The 10,331-nt window shown below is 35.5% G+C and overlaps 1 protein-coding gene across 1 annotated transcript; it reads right to left on the reverse strand.

Annotated features, from left to right (window-relative positions):
- Positions 1-228: 228 nt before the first annotated feature.
- LOC112518854 (CMP-sialic acid transporter 3-like) lies at positions 229-9,069 on the reverse strand. The gene is made up of 15 exons (XM_025126628.1): positions 8,763-9,069; positions 8,327-8,544; positions 7,738-7,854; positions 6,574-6,630; positions 5,667-5,744; positions 3,816-3,860; positions 2,908-2,967; positions 2,664-2,786; positions 2,511-2,588; positions 2,312-2,381; positions 1,830-1,937; positions 1,493-1,626; positions 1,339-1,415; positions 383-431; positions 229-290 (listed from the first exon to the last, which is right to left on the reverse strand). The coding sequence occupies exons 2-15, from the start codon at positions 8,495-8,497 to the stop codon at positions 240-242; spliced, it is 1,218 nt and encodes a 405-aa protein (XP_024982396.1). The 5' UTR covers positions 8,498-8,544; positions 8,763-9,069; the 3' UTR covers positions 229-239.
- Between the last annotated feature and the right edge of the window lie 1,262 nt (positions 9,070-10,331).

Consider the following 10,331-nt stretch of genomic DNA (forward strand, 5'->3'; position numbering starts at 1 on the left):
AATACCTCCGACCATAGACCTCGTGACAAAACATATACTTGCACAAAATATAGGTCCTAAATCAAATCTCACACTTGGGTATTGCTCAAGAGCATATCAACGGGGGAGGCAAAATTTTGATCCCCTTGGGTGTGTCCCTTCGGTTTCTGTTGCAAGTTTAATGGGACAGAGGGAATACAATACTATAAGGAATGCATTTAGATGTGTAATATTGTATGAGGTGACATACCAGTGTCGGATTAGGTAGGAAGAAGTGGTCGTCTTTCATCAGAACCAACGCGATGACTAACCTGAAAAAAGTATAAAGCAAAAGAAAACAAAGGGTCTTTAGAATTTGGAAGGCCTACTAAAGCACAAGAAGCGAAACTATGGACATCCTTACCTCCTCATTAGCACTTGCGGCCATGTTTATGAAAGTTGAGTCTCTTGACCTGTAAAAGTTGATAAAAATCAAGTAACTAGCCCTGCAAACGGATCTTATCTGGATATGTTTGTATTCGACTAACAAGAACTCAAATATAAATTCGACTGACGTTAAAGCTCAGCATCTGGATTCTAATTTGCCAGATATTATCTGAATTCTCAGGATTCCATATGCCAAAATGATCCAGTTAGGAATATGTGAAGTTATCCGGATCCAGAATGAATAAGAGAGAGATTAAGGGCTTGAGACATGAGGCGTCACAGGGAGCCAAACCCAATTTAAATGTCTAAACCATTGCTCTCCACCGTTTCATAAAAATATCTATTATTATATTTTTTTCAAATTCAAAACTTTAGGGGAAGCCGTTGCACGTCCTGGTGTCTTGGTGGCTCCGCCACTGCATACACACGTGCATAGAAACCAGGAAACATCTTTAATTACTTGTATGCACATGTGCATATCGTACAGATGAATGATTATTAGGTTGTTTTTTAGTTTTTTCATATTTTTTCTTATTTTTTTGCAGTTTTCCCCTAAACCTGACCCATAAAATATATCATTGTTTTCATAGAAAATTAATTTCTTCATCTCATAACTAAGGGTAGAATGGGAACGTGAGCACTAGTATTTTTAAAAGTGGATATTTATTTTGGGACAAACTAAAATAAAAATGTGGACATTCACCAGAAAAATAAGCGTTGCAGTTCCAATGAGGTGTCAAAAAAGGAGGAAAGTGTTGCAATTCTCATGTGGGTTCTTTAGTTTAGGAGAATGACTCCTGACGGATTTTTTTAAATGCATGACTTTTTTGACAAATTTAAGAACGCCACTGCCTAACAGAAGAACGTCTCTTCCTAAAAGCAGCCAGGTGAATCAAAGCTATACCACAAGCATCGACAAGTTAATATTAATACCTATCATTGCTTTGAACAGGTTCCAACTCTATCACTCCGTTTTCTTCTTCCTTGACTTTCGAAAGAGGCGAAAAGAACTGGATAAAGAACGATGCAAAGGGTAAGTTACATAACGAACTGAAAATAAGGAAAGGATGAACTTTTATAGCCGTACCTGGTGCATTGAAATGAAAACGATCGAAATTCCTAGCAGAAAATTTATGGTCAGAGTATGACCAAACAAAGCAGCAGATGCAAAGCCTGTGAAGATTGTGGCAACAGTTGACGAATACTTTTTCAAAATTGCATCTGCATGCCACAAAAAAACCTTTAGAGAATAAGATAGTAGAATTGTGAGCATGTTATAACTCGAAAAAGAAATAAAGCAAGCAAAATTGTACATCCATAGAACAACCGTTAATTGCTTAGAAGTGGAAGAATTCGCTTTCTAAGGGAAGCAATGAAGTTTAAACGTTATACTGTAAGATGAAATATGAACATTACTATCTTACCCGCATATTTGAAGAAAAACGAGGATAAAATTCCCTGCCCAGCATTGTTAATAATCAAAAGCATGGTAGCTTTTGAATGTCCTTGCAATATATCAAAGCTTTCAGGGCCTGAAAAACCAAAAAAATGGCATAAATCAAGTCCGAAAAGATAAATAGTTAGCATCTTTGGCAGTCTCCATCATTGGTGGCTTCTAAAGTAAACTATACATTTAGATAGAGCCAAAAGCTTTACACTCGAAGCACCTCTTCGAGCCATGAATAATTAGTAAATAGAAGTTTACACCATCAGGATGTTGTTTGGAAGCGAATCTAGTAAAAAGAGAAGAAAATTACATACAATCTGAGACAACTGCATGTGCGCAATTTTGTAAAGAAAGGAAGTTATATACAGTTCAGTACTTATCATTCATACAACCATAATTAGTTTGTTCAATTAGATAGATTGTTGAATATGGAAAGTCGATATCCAGGTCAGTCAGTACCTTTGATAATGGCGGTTCCAAGGATCCCAAGAAAATTGAATATAGCACCATATCCGTACAAAAACAAGTTCTGCAATCCAACAACAGGACACAAATTCAGAAGATAAAATAACAATGTGTAATCTAGAAGAATGACTCTTTGCAATATTAGACTCTCTGGACATAATTAAGTTGGGAACTAATACAATATTAAGATCACCTGAAGGTAGATGCTCGTGTCGTAGTGACTCTTCAGTGCATATTCGTTGAAGACCGATGCCAAAGACGGAACAGTCACCTGTAGAGAAGTCCTCAAGTTGGACTAATATCATGCAGGAACATATCAACACGGAATGCTAAAAAGATAACTTACAAAGATAAGTGTGTAGACATATGCACCCATTGCAACTGGAAGACCCATAGCAGTAGTGCCCTCGGGTAAGGAACGCATTTGATTTATGCTGATTCCAATAAGCAGCAGGGCAAGAGCCTCCCACTGAAACAAAGACATCCAAAACAAACATTAGCTTAAGAATGAACAATTGTAGCAACATATGGTGACTGATCCTGTTAAGGATATGTAAAGAAACATTAACATTTTAAATCTCTTAACAAACCTGAATAATGGAAAACCGACGCTTCATTATAATCTTTAACAAAACCGCAATTACCAAGACCTGCAAATTCCAGTTGATGTTATGGTTCGACAAGACTAACAATGAAAAAAGAAATTCAAGATCAAGAACTCATGTGTGTTGAAGATATGTTTAATCTTTTGCATGAGAAGAATATCAAGCTACAGATGGATACAAGATCTATAAAAGAAAATCTGTGAACATGTAATAGTGAAAAGTACAAAAAACTTACAGGCCAAGAAATTTAAAATCTTACGTAGCATAAATGGGAACACATAAATCTACAACAAGAAGCTAGGATCAAGATGTAGCTATACAATAGATAATTAGTCAGTACGGTATCACTAAGAACATCAAGCTCTAACAAGCAAAAACTAGTGTTCCAGCAGAGTTGTTCAATCTATCTTTATATCATGATTTTTTTGGAAACTTTCATAGGGAAGTAAACTATTGATAAGTAATAAGACATAATTTTGAAACTTGTTTGAATGCATAATTTTAACTAAGCATCAATATATGATTCTGGCTAGCACAGTTGAAACATGAGTCACGTGCCTTGATGATAAAAAAAAAGGCTGTTTGCGAATACTATTAATATGAATCAAATTCCAAGAAAAATCAATTGAATTCTTCAATTCTCTAAGAATTACAAAAAACATACACCATCAACATCTGCCACCAAAGGGCCTTTGACCTAGTGGTATCGTAGCCTTTCGCCTCCTAGGAGGTCGGGGTTCAAACCTCACCAACGGTGAGGAGGGTGTGTGAGTTTATTTGTTGCATTTGCCGTATATAAACATTACATCCTTCAAAAAAAACATCTTACATCTGCCTTTATACCAAAACACAAACGATAACTAAGCGCACGGAACAATGCAGTCAACAATTACCTTCAGATTGCTCAGCATTTTTACCGTTGCTGGATTAAAATAGAGCTGCAAAAATATCTCAAAATTAGATACCAGACAGCAAATAAGATTCTAGCCGTTGAAAATAAATAGATGATTCACACTCAATACACTGATAATCTCTAAATCTACAATCAGCAATGGCTGTCGAAACATGTCATAAATGACTTCATAGTGGAAGTAGTCTGGGAGTAGGTATCAGGCTAGCTGATGATGTGACCCCATATAGTATAAACTGCTCACCAAGTTTTTGCAATCAGATACATTATGTAGCAATGCCCCGATAGAATTTTAAATACAACCAGAAAGATTGATTTCAGGTAGTTTAAGTGGGGCTATCTTTCATATATATGCCTGACAACATGCAAAGCTTTGAATTTCTCTATGTCAATAACAAGACTTGGAAGCGTCGGTTCATCTTTGTTGATGGCTTGATTAGTAAGGTTTTCTTTGCCTTTGGCAGAAGGAAGACACACATGCTTGGAGAAAAGGCATATATTGACATGGTTATGCCTAGTCACAAGAATCACATGGTGTAAAGGGCGTCATGGGCTCATCCACTTGTCTGTTCTCTCACCACCATGTACAATCTATTACCATTATTCTGTCTATCCATGCTCCACTTACCAATGTCCATTTATTTCTTCAATTGAGTAGTATCTATACGCTTTCAAAGTTAAAATTTTAGCTCCATGAAAAGCTTATGAAGAAAATAAAAAGTTCATTGATTGCTACATTCAGGGGCGTAGCTAGAAATTCATGACAAGGGGATGCGACTGTGTGATCGTTCAATATTGTATCTTCACTATATAATAATAACAATAGATATTGTATCTAAACAAAGAAAAATCTATTAATACAAAAGAAACTTCAATAGTAAAAAGATCAGATATGAATAAAACAATCCATTTTCTCACAAACCAGTCTATTAGGAATAGGAAAAATTAGTTAAAACTTAGACATATAAGCCAAACAAATACATTAAAAAGTTTACATATATAAGAAATTGTACTTAAATTGGAGTTGTTGGACACATCTTTATTTCGTTAAATAATTTAGAATCAATTTGTTTCCTGCTCATGATTCAACCTAAAATCATAAGTAATTTAGAGCTCTATTTTTCAAAATTCAAACAAATTAGAGTTTACGTATATATTATTCAAAATTCAAAACAAATTACAGTAACTCTACGTCAATATTCACATCTAACTAAACTAGGATTTGAGTTTTTGAACAACATAACTTTAACATATCAAACAAGTAAATATTTTACATTAACTTAAAACTATATTTACTGACTTACATAATATTATGTTAAATAAAGTATTCAACTCCTAAGATGTAGATAATTAGATTTTTTCTGGAATTATGTAATTTGTCGTTAAAAAAATACTTTGTGATCTAACCAAGAAACCCCAAATAGAAAGTATATATTGATTAAAACAAAAAACAGAAAAAACCCCTAGCAAACTTATAGTAAGAGCACCACTCTTGGTCTATCAAACATCTTTGAAGTCTAACTAGTTAAAAAATTAAAACTTGTGGGACTACAGACTTGACCAAGTGAATATGCTCTATAGAAGAAAACTGATATCGCTGCAAAGCGGCATAAAGATGGAGCTGTAAGAAGTTCATGTAGCGCAGTATGTCCTTAGCAAGCCATTATGTCATCCTATATGACTTGTCACATCACATCACATCACACAATCATGCATCCCTAAACTTGCTTTTGCATGAAATTCATCGTCAAAAAGAAAAAACCATGGCACCGTATTTTATGTTATCTGATATACAGGCTATTGATAATCAGGAGAAGTTCTAGATCAGAAGTACCTGCATGATGAACTTTAGGTAGTTATTGATAGCATAGAGAAGTGCTGGAACAGCAAGAAGCACATTGTTGCGGGCTGCCTGAAGGAAAAAAATTGCAGACACCAATGAACAAGTTCACCATCACTTTATCAAAATAGAATGGAAGTGTGTATTACTGTGATAAATTGAAACAAGAAGATGTTACAGCTTACTGAGTTGGAAAGGAACTTTAAGGAACCCTCAAATATATTTCACTCGAGTATGTACTTGTCAAGCACCATGCCCTTGAGCCACTAGGGAAATGTGCAGCTAGATATCAAGAAAAGCACGTAAAACTGTTGCATGATATCAACTAGGGATCTCATTTCTTTCCTTTTTTAGGTTAATGAATAGTGCCTCTCTCATTACACTGCAGTAGTTACAAACTTATGGTCAAATTGGAAATTTCTAGTGCTCTATGTTGAAAGGTGTTTCTACGGTATCCTGGAGATCTTTTTATAATTGATGTGTCAATGTGTTTACAGTTGGAGGAAAAGTGACGAGACAAAAAACTAGTTAAGGGAGTAAAATGATTTTGCATGATTATATGCTTCAGAAGTTGGAGTTAAGTAAAGTAGTTAGTTGAATGGCATGCCATGTAAGGGATTCAATGGAACAGAACCCCATTTTATGCTTGGTATGTATATCAGAAAATCAATAATCAAGAATACTCAAACAACAAATTTCCTCAGTGCAAACGAACAGGAATTTATATATTTTAAGCAAACTGCATTTTCAACCAAGCAGATCCAAAAGAAGTCCATTCAATAAATGATGCCTCTAAGCATCTGAAATTCACATATTACTACTTTGCAATGGATTCGTTGCTTACAAAGCATGTCAAGGCCTTATTGTATTAACCCAAAGAGCTGAAACTTGATGGCATTACCTGTACGAAACTAGAGAAAGAAAGAATTGGCTTGTCCCCTATCTTCTGGTTTCTAGCCTGCAAACCAACCATTCAGCAAATAACATCCAACTGTTTAACAAATGTCAAACAGTGACACTAACTTAAGAGATAGTCCGTGAATATAACGTCAAAGTGTTTAAAATCAAAATTACAACTACAAAAAATAAAATCTGTACTAAACAATACGATCAAATTTGTACCATATTTCACAATCCAATAACTTCCATATACATTGTCCCTATCTTTCTTTGCATTCAATCATGTATATACTTTCTTGCTTAAACTTGAGTGTTTAAGTGAGTGTCCATTTTCGCTAATTCTTGCTTAAACTTGAGTGTTTTTTCTTGGCAATCAAGAAAGTACACTCGTTCAACAGCCTAGTTCCTAGTATAATGATCAGAAATGCTAATCACTCCTTTAAAAAACTACTCATTGGCAAAACAAGCTGCTATATTGCCATAATATATATACATAAAGAGCAAGCACTTGTTATGGCTATGTTTGTAGCTCATCCCAATTGGTGTTTACCATGTCATTTGGCCTTTTTAAAGATTCAATTAGTCTTTTGTACATTAAAGTGATCAGCAAAACATGATTTGATTTCCAACCATAAAAGGGAAGCAGATGCAGGTGCTCTCAACTTGCAGCTTGAACCAAGTCTGATACAGATTACAAATATACATCCATCTCAATACAATTAGCAAACTAGTTCTAACATTAAGATTCTGCTTGTATTTGATCATAGAGTTATCAGAAGATAAGGAACTCAGTTCTATCATGCTTAAAGAACAGAAAAACCTCTGTAGAGACTCGGGGATAAATAAACAAATGAAAGGTACACCATTACCAATTTAACAAAAGCATTATCCTTTCTTATTTGAATAAACTTATGACAACCATCAAAGTTACCACCAAACTCACCAATTTTTCCCCTTTTCAAAGAAAAGTGGAGAGAGTGTCATTATGAGGAGACAGAATATGCATGTCATCCTGGTGATTTGGAGGCTACCGATGGTGGTTCATGGTTGAGTTAGATTTCCCTTGCTTTTTTTTCTTCAATCAACTAAAAGGAACACTAAAAGTTTTCCAGGAGAAAATCAATCAAAATAAAGCACAAAAAAGTAGGTAAGAGAAGATTTATACCTGAATTATAAGCATAACCAGTGCAAAGAAAACCTTTGCAACTTCGGTCAAGAAATTGACACTGATGGGGCTAAATTTGAACTTCCCATCCACCTTGGACACATATACCAATATTGGCTGTAACAAGAAGATGAAATAACAATCCACTGAATAATTTTTTCAACTTCATATCAATATTCAACTTATTAACTCTGCTGTGCAATTGCTTCAGAGGCTATATAAGTTTCAGGCAAATAATCTAAAGCAGAGACAAATGCAGGACTTATAAGGTGCCAAAAGTTTCTCTTAAAGGATACTGCAGCGAATGAAAATTAAAACATGACATGTTTTTTCTGGAAGGGTGTCCCAGGCTGCGAGGAGACTAATTCCGGCAAATTTCAACTACAAGAAATCAGCCCTGATAAACTCAGAGACCACAATTGTTGCGGACGCCTAGAATGGAACCCAGGATAGATGGGATACTCCACGACATCCCCATGGGCCTCAACCACTATGCCACAACCCTTGTGGTTTAAAACATGACATGTTCCAAAGCAAAGCATACACAAAATTATTGTTTATGAAGAAATCAATCTAGAAGACAACCGACCTGTAAACCAACTAACATACAATCACCAACAACCAATATAACATTAAGTGCCCGATGTTTCTTTGAGATCTTGCTCCGATGTTCATCATAAGCCCTCGAGACAGTCTTCGTGGATGGTTTCACCAACTTGGAATGACAGACACTGCACTCTATCATCCCGTTTTTGTTCATCCAAAACCTCCCCTTTATCTATATCCTTTTTTTCTCTAAATTTCAAGCTACAACAAAAATGACAACCAAATCAGCATCTATGATCGAATCATCAACAGCATTGATAAATCAGATACTACCCAAGTAATAAACCAAAACCCTCAATTAATGACTTGAATCAGATATCGGATCATTTATACAACTCCATAACAGGAACCTCTAAATAACTTTGTAAAGCATATACAGTGTGCATTAGAACACAATTGAAATAAATCGTTATTCGTACCGTTGATTTAAAAAGATATACTAATGATCAGTAAACTTCAAATTTCGCAACCCCAACTCAGATCTTACGACGTAAAAACAAAACTGAGCCTCTTCCCACGATAATCAAAATAAATTGAAATCTTGAAATTAGCACGACACAAGGCTTAAGGTGGAAGCATCGATACCCTTAGATCTGTAATGAATCAAATGAAGTGTAACTTAAACCCTGGAACTTGGGACAAAAAACACAGAACACAACCACAAGGTGGTGTACAATTGGTTTGAACCTGTGCTTCAAAGATCAAAAGTGTTTGGAGGTACAGGAATTATAACAATGGAGGTTCAAGTATGGTGACTCCGGATTACCCGTGAAGGGTTTGAATATCCAGATTAATTTAAAAAAAAAACAGAACACTCAGTTCCCCAGGGAACATGCAGATAGATTGAGGAAAGGGTTGGAATGAATATTTAAAAGATAATATGGGATTCAATCGTTGGAATTGGAATCGTTGTATCGGTTGTTGTCTCCCACCACACTGCCAACACCTGTTCTTGATTGGCTTTGAACTTACAGCACCAACAACAACAACAACAACAACGCGATATGAATATGCGCCATCTGAAATCGAAGGTCGCTGACACTTGTTCAAAGAATCGAACTACTGTTCCCCTCCAAACAAATACTTATACTTTGAGTAATTTACGGATTTGGTCCCTTGTGGTGTGGTCCAAAATTAAAATAAATACAGATTTGATACTTATGGACTAATTTTTATATCTATTGAGTCCCTCTCTTTAACGAAATCAAAAATATTCCGTTAATCCAGTTAAGTCCAAAGGTATTTTAGTCTATGTTATCCTCCATTTTGTCTTTTTCTTATTAAAATAAAAAATAAATTTTATATGTATATATATATATATATATATGTATATTGACGGGGAAGGGTTCAAACGAGAACACTTTTATTTTATGAGAATGCGAGAACACCCTTTTACTATAGACAATCACATGTGATACCATTATTCATCCCATATGATACACATGCGATACTAAATCAGAGACGCGAGTAATTTTCTATGCAATCTTGGTTGTGGGCCAAGTCGCCCTTGCACCACTATGCGTCTAAGCCACTTCACAAGTATTATCATATGTGATAAAGTTGTTGTTGATATGATACTATAATCCATCAAGGCCATCACATGTGATACTAATCATAGACACATACAACCTTTGGTGTGACCTAAGTCGTAGAACACGTCGTCCGCACATCTTAGGGTCTCTTCACGCATATTATCACATGTGATAAGGGTGTTCTCGCATTCTCGTAAAATAGAGGGTATTCTCGTTTGAACCTCCTTACCCTCTTTTTATCCGTTCACCTATCGAGTCCCTCCTCCTAATGCTCTGATGTCGGCGCCATCACCCATTTCTTTGTCTCCGATGAAGCCCCCCTTCCCCTTCGGCTGCACCACCCCATCCTCCCAAAACCTCTTTTTATTGATTTTGAACAGATCCATGAAACCAAAATAAACCTTAAATGAAACCCAAATTATAAATGGGTTGTGTATTTCTGTACATTGAATAAAA

This window comes from Cynara cardunculus (genome assembly GCF_001531365.2).
Source record: "Cynara cardunculus var. scolymus isolate 2C chromosome LG 10, CcrdV1, whole genome shotgun sequence".
Taxonomy (NCBI): domain Eukaryota; kingdom Viridiplantae; phylum Streptophyta; class Magnoliopsida; order Asterales; family Asteraceae; genus Cynara; species Cynara cardunculus.

Excerpts from the sequence above, each read along its gene's own strand:
- LOC112518854 (XM_025126628.1), bottom strand. The coding sequence starts at position 8,497 with ATGAACAAAAACGGGATGATAGAGTGCAGTGTCTGTCATTCCAAGTTG. Across the intron at positions 2,382-2,510 it reads ACACGAGCATCTACCTTCAG|AACTTGTTTTTGTACGGATA; the intron begins GTGATCTTAATA and ends GTTGGATTGCAG. Across the intron at positions 1,627-1,829 it reads GTTTTTCTTCAAATATGCGG|ATGCAATTTTGAAAAAGTAT; the intron begins GTAAGATAGTAA and ends TGTGGCATGCAG.